The sequence below is a fragment of the Microchirus variegatus genome (assembly GCF_963457635.1).
Source record: "Microchirus variegatus genome assembly, chromosome: 16".
Classification (NCBI taxonomy): Eukaryota; Metazoa; Chordata; class Actinopteri; order Pleuronectiformes; family Soleidae; genus Microchirus; species Microchirus variegatus.
In genome coordinates, this window is record NC_139817.1 from 8,687,484 (window position 1) to 8,707,624 (window position 20,141).

The window sequence follows — 20,141 nt, forward strand, 5'->3', positions numbered from 1 at the left end:
AAAAAAAAAATAGGAGTGCTGGTGTGTCAAGCCAAGCTGGCTTAGAGTTCCTGGGTGGCTAGGCTCAAGACTGCCTTCTGTTAACCTCACGTTAGCCCGGACTCTGGAACATCTCAGCATTGTGCGCCGCGGAAAAAAAGACAAAGGGACAATCTGAGACGCGCACTTGTGCTCACAAACTCCTGGGACACTCGCAAAGTCAAGTGCCAACTCTAATCTGCCGGAGCACACGGCGGTGGAGAGGAAGGGTGGATCAAAGGGATGAGGGATCGAGGGGTGAGAGAAACGAGGATTCGGAAAACAGAGTAGGCACCGTGTCGTTGTATTTACAGTCCGCGTGAGGGTTGACCTAAAAAAAAAAAAAAAAAACGCCAGCGGACGGAGTCGGAGCTGAGCGATTAGGGTCGAAGGATGAGGCGATCGACTGAGACACCTATGGTAGAAAGAGACTGACGCAGAAATAATAAGGTGTAAAATAGCATATTCCGTACAGAATATGGCTGCATTCTGTTTTTTAGGTGGTCATAGTGTATATGGGTTGGATTCCCAGGTCAATGAGTGTAAAATGACACAACTGTGGAATAGTTTGCGTAAAATGTCGGAACAAGATTTTCCTTTGGAATAAAGTATACAATTCTCATTGGACAAATAAGATTGAAGCCTTTTTCATAAGGTTATTTTTTTCAGTAAATTTGCATTCTTTTGCAGTACATTCACTAAATATTACATTGACCCTTTAAAAACAGAGCATTTTGGCTGCTTTTTCCCATTATTATGTTTAAACATAGACAGAGGTTATAAGAATGTGCAATATAGAGCGTCTTATAGCCTTCTCTTCAGTACAACCAAGACAATCTGGCAATCATTTTCACCAACTATTTAAACACAGCTGAGCAAAAAGTGGGAAATACATCACAGTTCAATGTTCTCTTGTTTTAGGAACAAAGAGCAGAGAAAAACAGTCTAATTTTGTGACTTCTGCACAATTATCGCTACTTCAGGTCGCTGCTGAAAAACACGATAAAAAAGGAATCATAACTTTGACTCAACAACAAGACGAAAAAAAAACAATTTTCTTTAAAGCCTGAATATGTGACGTGCAAACACACACCACAGGATGTCCATATAAGGAGTTGTGTATTATTCCCACAGCAATTTACTATGGGTGTGCCTGCAGCACTAAAGCCCAATTTATTCTCCTGCGTAAAGTGCTCTACGTCAGTTACGGAGAGCCCTCTACGCCACCGGAGAGCCTCAACGGGCATGCATTGGGTGCCCTGATGATTAATATGAGGTAGTACACGGCGCAGAAGTTCATCCAATTTGCTAGCCGACATTCGGAAGTACTTGAAGTGGGTTTCTTCGTCCAAGTCGCTAGTCGGTCTAATAAGACTGTTAAATTCGCCTGCCATCAGTCTCGGGTTAGACATTTAGTGGACGTACACGTCTCCTTAGTATTTCACATCTACATTTTTGTATCAAAAGTATTTGTGTTTTAAGGTTATTCAGCTGCAACAACAACAGTTGTTGCCTTGCTCACTGTGGCCTGAAGCACAACAACCTTGCGTAGCGACCCCTACTGATGATGCGGGAAATTGCAGTGCGTATCCGACACCACGACGGAGAACTTTGAGGGCTCGAGGGGTCTTCGTAGTTACGCAGTTGGATAACGCATTACACAGTCGTAGAAGTATAATGTGGCCTTAAGGCAACTTATTTAGAAGTCAGAGGTCTTAATTTGCTCAGCTAAGAACAGGAATCCAAAGCTGACACAATTATTGTCTGGATTATGTGAAATTGAGAACAATGCGTGCCTTCTTTTCTGTGAACTAAGTAGACCTTGACTGAATGCCATGGCGCACCGATGCGGACAGCAGGAAATACAGTAGTTGTTTGAGATTTGGCTGAAAGTTTTACGACCTGTGAGTCTAAAAGCCTGGAGGAAAATGTCAGAAAGGTTTATTTGTTTAATATTATTTGCAATTTATGTTCTTCTCTGCTTTGCCGCTCTGCGTCTCTGAATAACCGCGTCTTGTTAGACTGACCGCGTAGCGCAATGATCAAAAAATAATAATGAACCATTTGACATTACTGCAGTGCAGAGGGCGTGATCAGTGACATATACGACGACTAAACTGTGTTAAAAAATAAAAGCTGTTATTCTGAAGCACAGAAAACTAACAGCTCCTCTTTTTTTTTTTTTTTTTTTTTTTTTAAACATGATGAATCCAGATTGCTACAAACACTGCCTATAGCGTTTGGTTAAAAGTTTAATAAGGACAGTGTTGATGAAAAGAAGCGGGAGCACTTCTCGCCGAGGGCCACGCTTCTCGTTTGATGTGTCCCTGTAGTGCCGTGACTCTCGACTCTATATTTCTATTCTAATATTTGAGGTTAATGATTGTTTTTATTTTAAAAGCAGGTGATACCAAGGCCTGGGATGGAAACATTTCATCTCATTTGTCCATGAGCAATGCAAGGTGATATGAAAAGCGCTTGCTTGTTTATATCATGATTTTTTTTTAATTTCATGGATTTCATTAATCAGGAGGATGATGAGCCATTAAAATATATACTTTCTGCCGCACTACTCAACAAGACATTAGTGTTTTAATGCGGCCACTGAGGCTACGTCGACGTGGGTGAATTTAATTTGAGATGTCTCTGTCCAGACAAACTCTTTAAAGGTGCATTATGTAATAAATCTAAAGCAACTGGCCATAAAATATGTCACGGAGACTCAGGAATAATGTTCATATAACAAACTGAACTCACCAACAACAACAGTACAGACAAAATATTTGCATTAAAAAAATATATTTTGCAGACTGCAAATCATGTTTATGTTTTGAAATCATGTTTTGGCATGTGGCGCCACCTACCGCCGTCTACCAATCATTGCAGTAGAGTCAGTCAGAGTCAGAGTCTCAGCTGCCGAGCAACCACGGGTTGCCAGTTACGTCAGAAAACAATACCCAAAAGACCTCTGTATTTTGAATTTGAATGTAGTAACCGTTTTTGGCCACATTTTTTACATGTGGCACCTTTAATGAAGGTTATTATTATTACAGGAGCTTTTATGTGAATGTCCACTGAACATGTTTTGAGTAACAGCTCGCTGCCTCTGTGTCTTTTGTGTTTTTGTCGACAAAGTAATGCGACGTGTGACGAAATTACAGCGAAACGGGGACCAGGAAAGCCTTTTTTCCCCAAAAAGTCTCTATCGCAGAATGCGGGGCTGTCAGGTGTAAACACAACAGATGGATAACCGCTCTTAACTGTGGACTATCTGTCCTGCAGTTTATTGATCTTAATCTCTTTGGCCAATAAATAAATAAATAAATAAATAAATAAATAAATAAATAAATAAATAAAAGCCTCCGTGCCAAAGCTGCTGGTTGAATTAGACGTAAATGTCCCCTTTCTTTCTTTGACCTCCGTCTGCCAAATGTATACAAGTGCATACAAAAAGCTATTAAATCATGTTATGAATGACTTTAAATGTGAATATACACAGAAGTGTGTGTTAAATGTTATATTAAAGTTTGAAGCTATGGAAAACAGGAAATGATAGAAGGATATTGTCCAAAATTACTGATTGAAAAGCAGGCACATCTGTCTGAAAACCACAGGAACAAGAAAAAAAACCCACAACTTGTTGTTTTTCTTGTTTAACACAGTCTGGAAAAATGTGTTCTGATAAAAAAAAATAGACCTTGCAGCAAATATACAATTAAGATTAAAATAATCAGGTTCTTGATAAAGCATTCTTGCTTGCTTGTGGTGAATTAAGCCAATAAAAAGTGTCGTAGCTTTATCAGGATCAGATTCAAGTCAAATTAGGAGTATAAATACTGAGAAATAAATAAAACTGCAAGTATGATATCTCGTGTTTTAGACAAAAGAGAGTTGAAATGCCACAGTTAGTAAAATAGCGTTTGGGAAAAGAGTTGCGTTCCAAATTGCTAGCGACGGTCAGAAACAGCAAGAGCGTTAGAAAGATTGCAAATCAAAACACCGGTAAACAGTGTGGGCTTGTTTTTATTGACACTGATTGGCCGTGGGGGGAAACAGAAGGGAGTTATTTAGGCACAGCCAAAGAGCAAAAGTCAGATGTGTTTTATGTGGTATACATCTCAACGTTCCAAGACAGAAGCCTTGGAAGCAGAAACATCTAACGAGGAGGGGGGGGGAGAGGATTCACAGCCAGCAACCTTTCACTCTCAGTCAAAGTGCTGTGTTTTAACCCTATGGCTGTCTGCCACCGCAACTGCTGAAGAATTTATGAGGAGAATCAGGTTTTCTTTGTTCTATTTCTCGGCTCAAATCAACTTTCGTCTGTGTTAGCGTTTGTTCAAAAGACTAGAACTAGACTGGCGTCGATAAATAAAGCAAGAAAAAAACGCCTCCGACTCCTCCCCGACTCCCTCCTCTTCCCTGCTCCCGTTCATCAAACACCCATCTGTGCCGTTAATGCAGTGAACGAGTGCAGTATTAAGGCATCACGTCCTCACACTGGACCGTGGAGAGGTCTCTTCGTGGTCGACAGTGATAACAGGGCACCGAACGTACGTCCAAACTTCATCACGGCACACTCTGCCGCTACAAGCTTTTACTGAAGAGGGAAGGAGGACGCCATCATTTCACCTTTCATAATCAACAGCATTAAATCTGCAGGTTTGTGATCTCAGGTTTCTTCATTCAGAAATGAAGTGGAACACATGTATATTTTCAAGATATAGTAGACTTATGCCTGTTCCACACTGGAGGATAATCGTCCAGATTTCGGTCAAAATCTGGACCGTCCCATAATCGTGGGTGGCTTCCAATTTTAGGCTGTTTTGAACAAATTATCTCGGCGCTGTTTCAAACCGAAATCTCACCCCCAGAAGACAGACTGTGTTGTGATTGGCCGGCCAACGAAAGCTTTCCCAACTGTCTTTGTGATTGGCCAGGAACCTGGAAGTGACGTAATTAGCACGTCAGCTCTCAGAAGCGCAGCTCCCCCCTCTGGAACGATGGATGCACTGCTACTCATTATCAAAACATTGTTAAATGGCTTTGTGACGACCGGGAGTTGGACCCAGCGTCAGAAGACGCAGTGAAACACCTCCACAACAGATCTTCTTCTTCTGCAATTCAATGTACGCAACCGGATGTGCCCGGACTAGTGCCCAGACTAGTGCCCGGAGCAGGAGGATCCGCTGTTCAGGAGACGGGATCCTTACGTCACGATTCAAGCCAGAGAATACAATAAAACCCAGCGTTCTCAGCAGTGGCTGAACTGTTTGTTTTCGAACCCCTTTAGGGCTTCATAAACGAGGTAATGGCGCAGATACACACCGAAAAAACTGCGTTAATTGGAACCTCTTGTCAGTGGGAGCTTTCAATCACGCAACTTCCTGCGAGATCCCAAATCCCTGGACTATCCTCCCTGAAAGTGTGTGGTCTTGCCTCTCGTCAGGATCGTCTACTCTGTGCTTTCTCAGGATTAAAAACATTGAAAATCAATTACAAAGTCCGTTGTATCTGTGGTCTCCCGCCTTATTTGTTAAATGGCTAAAATTCAGTTTGTACTCCTGTCCCTGCCGGCAGCGACGTTATCAGCGATAACAATGATCGAACTGGGGTTCAATCTAAGGGCCTTCGTGTTGTGAACTCCCAGCGCTATCCGTCTTATCGCCGTGCCAAAAGCACTAACTTCATTCATTCCGAGCCATATGACATTTTAGGAGACTTGCATTGCGTACAGGATTTCAACGTGCTAACTGCTGCTGCCAAGAAATAAAGACAACGTAGAGAAATATGTCTCTGTAAATGCGGCGAAAGTAGTTCAAAATGGAAACGACCAGAGTACATTAAAACCTCACTTGCTTGACGAGGCGACTTCCCACCTCCTCTTCGCTGGACAGACTGCTATTTCCGCACAAAACAGTGAGTGCCCACAACTGTGTGAATCTCATCACCGTGTCATTGTGTCCAAATCACTCTTCTATCGATTGCCATAGGAGCAGCTGTTAGCTGACCTCACGGATTAGTGTTGCTTTGAGCTCTTGAAAGAGACATATTACTCTCAGTCATACATTGCCATGAATCAAAGAAGAGACATTCTGCTGTCAGGTAAGAATTCCTCGTAATTGTCATGCTTTTTTTTCCCTCTCTCTCTCTCTCTCTCTCTCTCTCTCATTCTATTCTATCTGTTCAGAAACATTAAGAGACTAATTGTGAAATGAAAATGTCTCCATCAGGTGGGTTTCTTTCATTAATCGCTAGAAGAAAGAAGATAACAGAACTGATTGTTTGCTGAGAGGAAAAAGAAACGACAAACTTTTATGCCTCCTTAATTACCACTGCTTTATTCCCCACTGAGTCCTGTACCTGAAGCCATGTTATATTGATTGTTCTAACGCATTCATTATTAATCACTGAATCTGGAGCATGAATAAAAAGGTAGAGAGAAGCGCCGCGTGCCCCCCCCACCCCAAAAAAAAAGCAGTCAGCGTTCTAGTTTTCAGATGCAAAAACCTTGGCAAGCGCAAGGGGTTCAAACTGTGTGGAGGCGCCCTTTCATTTGTTTGACAGTGATGGTTTAAATCTCCGGCTTTCACAGCGTTGTAGCTTCTTAGAGCACGGAGAGATTCGAAGAAACGTTTGGAGACGAGCTTCCCAGAATATCTCTCCGCATCCACGCTTCTAACTTCTCCCACTGATTAATACAATACATGCGCATTCAAGCGCATTGTGCGTTCACCTGGCGATCTGAAGGTCCACGCCTCGTCGTCATCGAAGTGCGTATCCCCGGCTGTGAACCGCTCTCCGGGAAAGAACGCGTGCGCCACGGTGCCGCCGGGACCGTCGAAGGGGTATCCGTCGTTGTGGTCGGCCTTGGTGAAGTCGATCTGAATGTCCGCGTCGGTGCCGGCCACCTCGTGGAAGTTGAGGGGCGCGATGTCGCTCCAGACCTTCAAGGCGTAGTACATCAGGGCCCGGACGGTGTCCCGGCCCAGTAAGGCTGAATCCTTAGGGAAGGTTCTCACTCTGAAGGAACACAGAGAAAAGAGATGGATTTAAATTGTCCTCTGTACCTACAAATCTCATGAAAGTCCAGTATGAGAGAGGTCTATGGAATTAGCATTAACGAAGAAAACAGCACTTTTTCAGAAGCAAATAAAATATGGGTTTAATCATTCATCGCTGTCAGCGACTCCAAGCCCGTGACGACTTCCGGTCCATTGAGCTGCTGCTCCAAAACTCAGTAGCCAATCAGCAAGGCCCGCTTCCTAAGGCCCGCCCACTAACAAAAAACGGACAAAGGACAAATCACGGAGCGGAGGGCAAAGGACAAATCACGGAGCGGAGGGCAAAGAACAAATCACGGAGCGGAGCGCAAAGAACAAATCACGGAGTGGAGGGCAAATAACAAATCACGGAGCGGAGGGCAAAGAGCAAATCACGGAGCGCAAAGAACAAATCACGGAGTGGAGGGCAAATAACAAATCACGGAGTGGAGGGCAAAGGATAAATCACGAAGTGGAGGGCAAAGAGCAAATCACGGAGCTCAAAGAACAAATCACGGAGTGCAGGGCAAATAACAAATCACAGAGTCGAGGGCAAATAAATCACTGAGTGGAGGGCAAATAACAAATCACGGAGTGGAGTGCAAAGGACAAATCACGGAGCGGAGGGCAAAGAGCAAATCACGGAGCGGAGGGCAAAGAGCAAATCACGGAGCGGAGGGCAAAGAGCAAATCACGGAGCGCAACGAACAAATCACGGAGTGGAGGGCAAATAACAAATCACGGGGCACAAAGAGGTGTATTCTCAAACAACAAACTTTCTTTCTTGTGTACACTCACACACTCGCAGCTCTGTTTGTCGAGCGTTCCACTCGCATTCCAATCTAGCAGCCAGGAGTTTGTGTTCTTTTATGTACCATTGTAGTCTGTGAACACTAAGTCGTACATTTGTGGAATCCAGCAGACCTCCTGACATAATGTGTCTATCCATGGTTACCGTCTTCTACATTGACCAAAAATAACAAAAAAAACATGGCACCAACTGGACTGAGCAGTGTTGTTCTCCACTGTACAGTGTAGGTGTACACGTGTTCGTCCACACAGGGGACACGTGGACCCCTGCAGAAATGGTCGGATGAACAAGCAGTGGAATTGGAAAGTATGACGCGGACCTGAGAATAAGCTTTTATATGTAATTTGGACCGTAGAAGCAGAGTCTGATCATTAGATGTAATTAATTCTTCCGCACTGGGCATTTAAATTGCCTCCTTTTTTTCTGGAAAAGTCAAATAAATTTCACCGTCTTCATACTTGACCTCAAACACTGATTTGCGAGCGAAGAGAAGACCTTTCAGATCACGCTCGTAAATGGAGCCTTTGACTGCATAAAAATCGTTTTTTTTTTTATTTAGTAAGAATAATTGTTTAATTCACTGGAGTGAGTGTTAAATAATGAACACAATAGACGTTCAGAGGTTAAAGCATGTTTGATGGAATTTCTCTGACCATGAAAATGGCTGTGAAGGTTTTTTTTTTTTTTTTTTTTTACTATTTGCACAAATTAAAGTTATGAGGTTACTTTTATTACACGTTTATTTGACGGATTTGTGCGTGAAGGACAAAACGAGCTAATTTTCATCATCGCTCCCTGAACAGTTTAAACTGTTGTCTATGATTTATCATAGCCTTTGAGGCTGTGTGATTGAAATGAGAAATTAGATAATATCGACAATAATACACATTATTAAGTGATGAAACATCTCCTTCATGTGTCAGGTCTGCAGACAGTCGACCTGCAGCTGAGCTTCACGTACAAAAGATAACAAAAATAATCCAGTTTCCTCAACAAGACGAGTCAAACAGAGGACTCCAGGTTCAAAGCCAGGTTTAACCTCACATGACCTGCTCATGTTTATATTTTCAGGAGGAGAAAAAAAAAAAAAAAAAAAGATGAAAGAGCTGTACCGAGTAACTTCTCGAGTCACAACTTTTGCCACCAGCTACATTTCAGGCCTTTCATCCCCACATGAGCCGGAGCAGCAGCTGTTTTTCGACGACTCAGCTCGTAGCTGAGGGTGACCGGACCTTTACTGTCAGACTTCTGAGCACCTGCCAGAGGAGCTCACACCAGCAAGATCTCTTTAATCTTTAAAATCGCTTCTCACAAGGAAACACTTGTACTGCCGCCGCTGTCTTTGCCCCGTCCCCTGTATCACATGTGCTCCCAATTAGCCATTTCACCATAATATTTGGTCATTTTATATGTGTTATTTTTTTACCTGTTTTGTTTGATTTGGTCATAAACCTCATACCTTTAACTGCTTTTTTTCCCCCCACATCTCTTAAATACAACAGTGTATTATGGCCGAATAAAAACATAAGAGTCATAGGCCTAGGGGAAGTATAAACATTATAATGGAGATTTTGTGAGGAGAGAAAAAAAATGAAGCAAATTTACCAAGCCCACCACCTCCGCAGGGTTTACATTTATTAGATTTTATGCATCAGAAACTTCAACTGAATGGACAAATACAAGCGTATTGCGCATTAAAGGCAATTAATAGGCAATTCAAATGGTATTTTCTTCTATCTGCTCTAAATATACACCATTGGTTCTCAAAGTGCGGCCCGGGGGCCAATGGCGGCCCGCAGAAATGTTTGAATTAATGAATGAATAACAGTTGATAGTTTTAATCTAAAAGGTACTAAGCTTGTTACATGTTTATTGGACATTACTGGATACAGACCAATAAGTGTAAACAAAAATACTGGGTATATACCTGGTTTCTATATGGTGCATTTTAGTGTATTATTGGGTTATATGCTGGTAATAAGCAGGTAGCTACAGCCCCCAATTACTAGCTATTTACCCAATAAATATATGGTAACAGAAATGTGTTACTTGTAGGTAACAGGTATATACAGGTATTAACCTGTAATTAGAAGGTAAGAACAATGGCCAAAATACTGGGTTATTACCCAGTAAATTATAAAGCGTTATTATATTAATGAATGTATGAATGAATGAATGAATGAACTCATTCTCTCGCCTGCTGGTTAGTCACACAACTCCTCTCTTTGGCTCCGTCCCGCAAAAAACCCACCATTACCTCTTTGCCCTCAGCCTTTGTCTGCCCGAACACTCATCATCCCAATAAATCTTCATTTTTATTACAGCTACCTGTGCTCTGCAATAAAGTTCACCCACTCAAATGTAACCGATACCAGGGCAGTATTTTCCTCTCTGCTAAATCCGACTGCAACGCTTTTATTTTTTTATTTTTTGAAAGCTTTCCTGTTCTCCTTTTTTAAAACCACGTCTACCTTAAAGATGGAGGGTTCCCCAACAACCTTGTTATTTTGTCATGCACTCAGTTTTCAGACACGGACTCCAAGACCATGTCTGGAGCGTTGGGTTCGGACATCCTCAGGTGTGTTTCGCAGCATCGTAGCGAGAGGTGGCTTGATCTTTTTCCAAGAGATATGACTCGGCAGCTGGCAGGAGTGACTCTGGAGAAGGTCCAGAGTGACTCTTGCAGACATTATGTGGCGTCACATTCAGCCCCATTTCTGATAATATCTGGAACATGTCCAAACTTGAGTCCATGGCAGCTGGAAGCAGCTATAGACATGGGTCTATGAGGACACCATTAAATGAACATAATCACTTTTAACCAAAGATGGACGAAAAATGGACGTTGTTTTCTGTTTTGAAAAGCGAAGCCCAAGTTAACCACCAGAGGGCGACTCTTGCTGGTTGTTAAAAGGAAGGTATGTGGGAAGTGTATAGGAAAATGTGCAGATTTCTCACTTGATTTATAACATCGTCAACGATACACAATACATGGCCCACGATACCAATAATATCACGATACAACGATTCTCTGATTGTCAAGACAATCTTATAGTCATACATCACGATATCTGTCTTAAAGGTGCATTATGTAATAAATCTAAAGCAACTGGCCATCAAATCCTGCTAATATGTCACAGAGACTCAGGAATAATGTTCATATAACAAACTGAACTCACCAACAACAACAGTACAGCCACAATATTCGCATTAAAAAAAACATTTTGCAGACTGCAAATCATGTTTATGTTTTGAAATCATTGTTTTGGCATGTGGCGCCACCTACCGCCGTCTACCAACCATTGCAGTCAGTAGAGTCTCAGCTGCCGAGCAACCACGGGTTGCCAGTTATGTCAGAAAACCAAACCTAAAAGGTATTTTGAATTTGAATGTAGTAACCGTTCTTTGGCCACATTCTTACATATGGCACCTTTAAATGATTTATTCACAACATAGAGAACATAATGTGTGAACAAGTGCATAAAGTATCTTAATGTAGCTTAAATGCCCTCTGCTTCGGCCAGGTAACTTCTGCCCAGGCTTACCACATTCATTTGAGCAGCGCCCCGTGAGGAGATATGAAGTAGCGACGCAATGCTGTCGATATTTGCCCAACGATCATCGTATCATAAGTACGACGATATAGCACCAAATCGATATTTTGACCCACCCCTAATCAGTTTTCCTGGTCTCAATCATTAGTTTTAGTACTTTAAGCACTGTAGCACATCATGTCAATTTTGTAAATGATGTTCCAATGAGTGGACACCAGTTTGATTGACGGCTGATATCGTTCAATCAATACACACACTGCTATCGGCTAGATGGGTTTCTGGCTGCAGAAACTGACGTTAACCGAAGATTTCAACATCTTAATACAATCAAAATCTGAGTGGCGTACTGTGCTGCAGTTACCATAATTGTTCTGGACGCTCCCAGTGATTAAAATGAGTCGATTAGTGCGGCAAATGGCCAAACAACTCTATATCAACATCAAACTGTCACAAAGTGTCAGTGGCAGCAAGCGTGAGGCAGCGGTTTTTTAAAAAAAAATTCTGAAAGAAAATTTATGCCACAGGTCACACAATCTGATCAGATCACCTATCCTAAAGGTAAAGTATGAATTTTTCATGCTTTGAATTGTTCACTAAAATGTGGCTACACTGTCAATTTATTCACACCGACTGAATGCACGACCCTCACTGCGATTCCACTGTTAGCCAAGGTCACTGCAAATAGCTCAACCGCTTATTAGTCCTAATTCAGAGGAACGAGGGAGGGCGACGGTGTATATCTGTGTAGCGGTGCGCGTATGTGTGAGAATGTTGATGAGCGGGAGACGGAGAGGCGGAGAGCACTGTTTTGTCATCGTGTAGCTCTGTGTCTGCATCCAAATGAGTGCGTGTTGGTTCAGAATTGTCATCCACCAAGGTCGGAGAATTGGATTGGTGCCCTCCCTCTTATGTAAAGTGAGGAGTTCCAGGGAAGTGCAGAAGTGTTAAGTGCACAGAATAGAAGATTTGACGGTGGAGGCTAATTAGGAAGTAAGAATATACTGGATAGCCACTAGGGGGTGACTCTTCTGGTTGCAAAACTAAGTCAGCTTGAATGGACGCCTATGGGGAATTGAGCCTAATATATGAAAGTTACAAGATTTTCCTGAGGCTTTTAATGTTCTCAATCTCAATTTTAGATCTTCTTCAATAGAACATGGTGTACATTTTGTAAATAATGTTATTTAGAGTAAAACAAATGAAGACCCCAAAATGTATAACGACCTGTAATTCGGTTGAATATATGAGATTCTCTGATAGAAACAAACGTTTGTCAACTTGATGGGGATCGAGTGTGGCTCTCTTTTATTTACATTATTACCCATGTGTTCGCACACAGGTATTTATGAGACAGCTCACCGCTGGATGCTGCGACTCGTCTCTCCACGGATGCGGCGGGCACGGTAAATCTGCAGAGAGAGGAGACAGTCGAGTCTCCCTCATGTACAGTAGGGTTGATTGTATGTTGTCCTCGCTGCTGCACACCAGAGCTGACACTGTCATTTGATATGGTAGGAAGCACACCCCCCCCCCCCCTCTTTCCCCTGTAGAATATAAATTAGAATTTTGGACATGGGTGTGATTGACAGCTGGTATCATCCAATCTGTGTCTGGTAGCAGGTTGACGTCCGTAAACGTCTTGCTTGCATAACCTCGACATGTCATCGACCCAATCGCAAATCCCAAGACCCTTTACAGGTGACGCCACCACGGCCAGTTGCCACTTGGTCATTCCTCAACGGTTGCCTCCTCTCCATCTGAATGACATTACACCTCGTAGCAGCGATTCTGTCAAGTTTTCAACAACCTCATTGCTAATGTTTTAATCAAGCGTCCAACTGCGGTCGGAGCTCATGTTTATTAAAAAGCTAGTCCGCATCAAGTCCTCACTGGTGTTTTTTCCTCCCCTTTTAATCTATACATATACATTATAAGTCATGTACCTCATATTATGTTCCTGTCAACCATTTGATGAATAGCCGATCTTTCCAATCAATCAAATTCAAAGTCTGAAACTGAATCTCACCCAGATGGATAGATGGCTAGTTAGCTATTTAGCATAGACAGAGAGATGATAGTTTGCTGGCTAGTTAGCTATTTAGCATAGACAGAGAGATGATAGTTTGCTCGCTAGTTAGCTATTTAGCATAGACAGATAGATGATAGTTAGCTGGCTAGTTAGCTATTTAGAATAGACAGATAGATGGTAGTTTGCTGGCTAGTTAGCTATTTAGCATAGACAGATAGAAGGATAGTTTGCTGGCTAGTTAGCTATTTAGCATAGACAGATAGATGATAGTTTGCGGGCTAGTTAGCTATTTGGCATAGATAGATGTTAGTTAGCTATTTAACATAGACAGATATATGATAGTTACCTGGCTATTTAGCACAGACAGATGATAGTTAGCTATTTAACATAGACAGATATATGATAGTTAGCTGGCTATTTAGCATAGATAGATGATAGTTAGCTATTCAGGATAGATAGATAGATAGATAGATAGATAGATAGATAGATAGATAGATAGATAGATAGATAGATAGATAGATAGATAGATAGATAGATAGATAGATAGATAGATAGACTCTTAGAAATAAAAGTGCTAAGTTGAACCAAAATAAGGTTCTTCGGCTTGTCCTCATAGGAGAACCCTTTTTTGGCTCCAGGTAGAACCTTTTTCTAAACATTCCACCTGGAACCCTTTTAAATTCCTTTATTCGGGAAAGGGGTTTTATTGTGTTCTCTGGATCAAAATGGTTCTTACTGGAACTATTAGTGTTACCAAGAACCCTTGAAAAACCGTTTCTTCGGGAAAGGGTTTTTCAGAAGCAAATATTTATCTTATTTCTAAGAGTGTAGATAGATAGATAGATAGATAGATAGATAGATAGATAGATAGATAGATAGATAGATAGATAGATAGATAGATAGATAGATAGATAGATAGATAGATAGATAGATAGATAGATAGATAGATAGATAGATAGATAGATAGATAGATAGATAGAAGGAAAAAAGAATAGGAGGAAAATTAATAACACCAATGTCAAAAGTTGTGGTCAGGATTTCATGTGAAACCCTGCAGGAGATGATTTCATTGTGTAGTTTTCTCAGCTCAACGTGGAAACAATAAACTTGAAGCTGATCAGGCTGATGGCCTGTGTGATCACAGCGTGAAATGTTTATTTTCCACGACGTTCGCGGCTGTGACTGATGAGCGGTTAGAGAGCGATAATCACACGAGCCAGCAGAGTTTGGAGGTTAACAAAAAAAAAAAAAAAAGTGCAGATGTAAGTGTTTTTAGCTGCGGCGTGCAGCAGGAGCCATCAGTGGCTGAGGGGCTGTTAAGCAAGCGACACAGTGTGCATCAGTGACTCACAAATAAATATCCGAGAACAGAGTGTACTGTCAGACGTTTCCACATCAATCAAATATAATACCTACATAAAGAACCGCTTACATCAAAGAACCCCTGTGACACTACTGAGCAGGCAGTCATGGACGGCGTGTAAATCTTGCTCTGTGCTGTACTGACAAGCTGGAGGATGGAAGATGAGAAAACAGCAAGGCTGAGAAAAAGAGGAGAGGGAAAAGGGTTTTGTTTGGAGCTGATGGGAGCTGCATGAAGGTGGAATCAGAGAGAGAGTTCTCCTTAAAGAAAGATAAAATATGGCCTTAAAATTGGAAACACTTAACAATATGGGAATAATGTGGTGGCAATAGGTACGTAATAGTATAGTGCTAACATCTTATTACTATTAATAATCACCACGTATGATAATGTAATAATAGCTTGGAAATATCACCTGGAAAAAAATAAGGGTTATAACGCACAACTGCTTTAAAAAGTACATCATTATTGATGACTTAAGACAGATTTGTGCGCCTTTACACCACTATAAATCAAATTCTCAATTCTGTAATTGGCAGAAAATAACAAACAGTCACAAAACATGAATCATTTCACTCAAATCCATCGCAGACTCATTATATCACAAATATTATTGTATTGCCAAGAACTTACTTATATACAACATTTCCGTGAAATTCAAACTAGATGTTTTCCCACAGTCAATAACTGACGGAAATAATTTCCCACAGTCTTGCTCTATCGGATTTGTTTAAATCGGATCAATTAATGATTTTGTGGGATATTTTCCTTTTAATGTGTTTCCTTAAGTAGAAGCTCACACATGAACAGGTTTTGTAACTGCAGTGACACAGTAGTTGTATTAGTCTGGGTTCAGCAACACACAAGTGTAAAATTGACTTTTTTCCACATAAAAAACAAAAACAAATGTATTTGCCAGATCACTTTCCCTTTTCACAAATACTATGCCAACAGTGGTAATATGAAAGTTGGTGTTCCTGCTCTTATTTTTTATATATTTTTTTATTTTAGGTATATTTTCCCCCGTCTTCCCTCTGTGTAATTAATTATTTGTGCAATTCACCCAACTGCCCATCAGGAAAAATAAAACTAACATGTGCATGTTTAATTGAAATTCTCAAGAGTCCAGATAATGACTGGAAAAATAATTGCATTTATACCCAGTTATTTTAACAGTGCTTCTACTTATCATTATTCCTGTGGCTGTGACGAGTTGGGGTGTGTTTTTTTTTTTGAAAGAAATAAAACTTGCACTTGAGACTTTACTCTTATTCTCCCTGAAAACTCAATTTTGTTAGCATAATGCAATAAAAAGGGGGGGGGGACTTTTTGCCATTACAGACGACAAGACGCAATAAGTTACAACATGCTTTTTTTTAATATATATATATATATATATATATATATATATTATTGGGATACTGCATCACCACGAGAGGGAAAAAATAAAAAAAGCTCAAATGTTGATGGAGGTGTGTTGCATGTCAAAGTAAAAGTATCTGTGCTTCTGTTGCAGAAGAATATGAATGTACTCTGCGGGGCATCGGCGATACAGGAACCTTGAAGGGCAAAGAAAAGCAAAGCAGACAATACAAGAAGTAGTTGAAAGAGTGTGTGTGATTCCAAGACGTAACCATACAGTTCACCTATTAAACAAAGAAACAAAAAAAATATCCTTTGAGCTGCTTTGGTTTAGATTACACTCAAACAGCAGGTACTGTATAGAATATCAATGCTTTAAGACAGACCATACCACACGGAGACCTCGCAAAGTGTAACCGAATATGAAATCAATCAGAAAGTCATGCACACGTGTTTATAATAAAAAAAAAGCACAGTAAATGCACCACCTGCTTCCATGGCAGGAGTTCCCAGCTGAGAGAAGACGCAAAAGACCTCAATGTTCATTTTTTTTTTTTTCTCTTTCTCTCCATTGGATCTTGGACTCCTTGAGCCGCTTGTGTACAAATGTGAGAGCTGTGAATAGAAAGGTGGCTCGCTGGCCCTGAAAAGACAGGGGCTGCCTTTATTTTTTTTGCAAAGCTGAGAGTGGGGGCCAAGCTCAGTGCAGTGGAAGGCGTTATAATTGGCAGCAGCAGCAGTAGGGTTGGCAGTCGTAGAACAGATAGAGGTAAAGAGAGCCAGTAATGGAAAAAAAAAAAAAAAAAACCTGCAACGTTTCCAGTCATAAAACAGCAGGTCCTGGTCCCCTCAAGCAGATGTGGACTCCATACAACGTTTTTTTTCTGTGCAGTGTAATCCTGGATTGGATCCACCTGCTATTCCAGGTCAGACAACACCTATGAGGCCTCTGACTGAAAGCTCGCAATGGGTTGGATGTGGGAGATTATTTCGTCAAGGCGTGCATTTAAAAGGCAAAATGCAGCAGGTAATTTTGTTATCAATATGCCAGGACCATTCTGCCCCCGGTGACAAGTCATCCATCCCCCTTTTGAATTCCCCTCACAGCCCCGAGTTGTCTGTCTCCTCAGACAGTGCAAACCAGTCTGAGGCAGTAGAATCTCTCTTTGATGAAGAAATCCCTGGGATTTACATTTATATTTGGTAAAAAAAAAAAAAAAATCTATCTGCACATTAAGATTTGTGTTAAATGATATCATGAAGTGCTGGTGGAGGGAGGAGAAATGCAGCCAGGAGACAAGTTAAGATGTAAAGGCCAAGATGTTCTAGTTCCAGCTGTCTAACCTGAACTCTATCTCAAAGACAAAAATGTTTTCCTAAAATCAAAGCAAAACTAAAGCTGTATCATCGTTGATATGTTTAGCGGGATTTGGATTCTTTCCAACTCTGACTTTCACGATTCAATTCAATGTCAAACGCAAACCTGATCAGAATCTGATCTTCCAGGCCAACTTAAATGCAGGTGAACAAATCCAATCTGCGCGTGTCCACATTGACATTGTCTCGTCTTTCACATGGGTTTCTATGGTTACAGGCCACGCCCCCAGAAAAACAAGAAGTACAAAAAAAAATCAGAAATCTGTCCCTAATGACTTTGTGGAGTTGCGGCACAAGAAAGTTTTTTACTTCCGCGTTTATTTCCTGGTTATGGGGCCCATAGAGCGTGCGCAGTAGTGTCACTAAAATATAAAGATCTATAAAAGCCCTTGTCCATGTCTCCAGGCGTCCTGTGGTCACTTTTACTATTGCGGTCAATGGGAAAATTGCATTTGGCAATTGTCTTCAAGGCAGAGGGGGCGGAGCTCTATCCAGTTCATATTATACATCCATGGGAGACTTGTATGGGGGGGGGGGGTTGGGGAAAAGACACTTTGAAATCTGAGCGATGTGAATCTCCGTATGTGGTTTGAATCAGCTGGAAAAAATGGATCTCATGTTTTTTATTTTTAGCTGTCCAGACTCCAAGAAAAATCAATCTGGATATGCTTAACAATTCTGATTTGTGCTGCAGTCTGAACGGGGTCAAAAAATGAATTCATAAAAAGAACGGGCTACATTCCACACTTCTGTGTGCCTGCTACAATGTAGGTGAGCTTCACTCATTCATAAAAACATTCTTACACTTATGACACGACGGAACCCAAGACACTTCTTATCAACAAACAGCAGCTCAGACCAGGAACTGTCAGGGGATCCTCCTGAGGAGAGCACTCCTTTCTGTGCACAAAAGTTAATGGCAATCAATGTAATACTTGAGTCTAGACTGTGTGTCTCTTGCTCAATCTCAGCCCGAGCTCTACTTTATTATCCGCTCCTGCTTCTGCTTTACTGCAGCCCTCCCACTCTGCCTCGCTCCTGCAGCCTCCTCATCAGCTCAGAGTTCCTACTTATTGACCTGTTTTTCCTTCAATTCTCCAGTGTCCTGATGCTCTGCTTTTTCCCCCTGGCATCTCGCTTCATTTTACTTTCATTCTGTCCTACCGTAGCTCTAACCATTTTGCCTCCTCGGGTCATCATTCTTGTTACTTCAGACCTCCGCGTCCCTTCCCCCCCCCCCCCCTCAAGTCTGTCCGACCAAAATAAATGTTTGTTTTTTTTCCCGGTGCATTAATGCTTGAATTTCAAGTGAGGCTGAACAATTAATTGCTTTTCAAATGAAAATTCAAACTTGTGTAGGAACAGAATCACTCATGCTGCCAGAACAATAGTAGTTACTCTTCGATGGAGACGATGGATTACACAGTGAATATCGAATTGAATGCACTTTGCATTAGTGTAAGTAATTGCGACGGTTTGTGCTATCGGACAAATTCCAGCTGTTTCTGAAAGCTGAGAAGTTGCGCGTCAAAGCCAACGTGAGCTTATTACGGTATTTTCACTTTGGCTGTTGCAGGAAGCCGGCGAATCAGCGCATTTGTGGGTTAGGGGTTATTTTTTGGCAAAAAACTCGATCAAATGTTATTTAAAATTGTGTTTTATACTGTTTCAAAATTTCAAATTTAACACAAAACGTGTGTTCAACAACAGTGTTTTTTCACAATAAAACCTTTTGTTTTTCTTCATTTTAAATAAATAACTAAAAAATAACATAATAGGGCTGGGCGATATGGCCTAAAAATAAAATCCCCAATTTTATTTATAAAAAAATCTATTTTTTTTAATTGTCTAAAGACAAAATAATGTGTAATGGGTAAATGCCTGACGTTTTACACAAACATACACAGTGTTTCAGTGTCAGTTAATTAAACTATTTTAAATACATCCTCCGTGAAACTTCCAAATCACTGATACTAGTCCTTCTTGGTAACAAAATTCTCGCAAGCTCCCAAGGGCAAAAGGTACGCCGTAGTGAGAGGAGAAAATAATCGATCGGAACAAAAAACTTGAATTAATCGATAAAATCGATATAAAGCCCAGGCCTACTGCCAGATATGGAAAGTTATTCTGGAAAAACAGCACAAAAACAGCAATTTTCTGGCCGTTTCATGGTTAAAATAAGCAAAAAAAAGTAATTTTGATGCTTAGGTGTTACAAGGGTTAAGTAGTGTCCATGTTCAGTAGATCACAGTGCCACAATCTTTTTTTTCTTTCCCTCTGCTCTAAGTTTCTATTATTTTCTCGACAAACATTATCGACTATATCCATGATTGTTTTCACAGCCCAAACCTGTCTGTTGCCTAGTTCTCCCGCTGCTAAGTTTGACTGAGGCTCGCGGAGCGACAGCCTGCTTCACTGTGACTCCGCACACACACACACACACACACACACTGACCTGTCAGCTGTAAACAGCCTGTTTGTTCCTCCGCTGAACCGAAGCAATTTAACCACTTAGGCCGCGTGAAAAGTGTTGCTCCGGTGTGTAGAAAATAACAATTAGACTAAATCAGAAAAAAGTGAGTATTCT

At 41.2% G+C, this 20,141-nt stretch overlaps 1 protein-coding gene across 1 annotated transcript in view; it reads right to left on the reverse strand.

Annotated features, from left to right (window-relative positions):
* Positions 1-20,141, reverse strand: part of LOC310938242 (matrix metalloproteinase-17-like) — a gene marked incomplete at both ends in the record, with an annotated part of 84,809 nt that overhangs the window by 13,409 nt on the left and 51,259 nt on the right. The window contains one exon of the mRNA XM_083902727.1: positions 6,752-7,038. Within this exon, the coding sequence (XP_083758853.1) occupies positions 6,752-7,038 (287 nt within the window). The remainder of the gene's footprint in view (positions 1-6,751; positions 7,039-20,141) is intronic.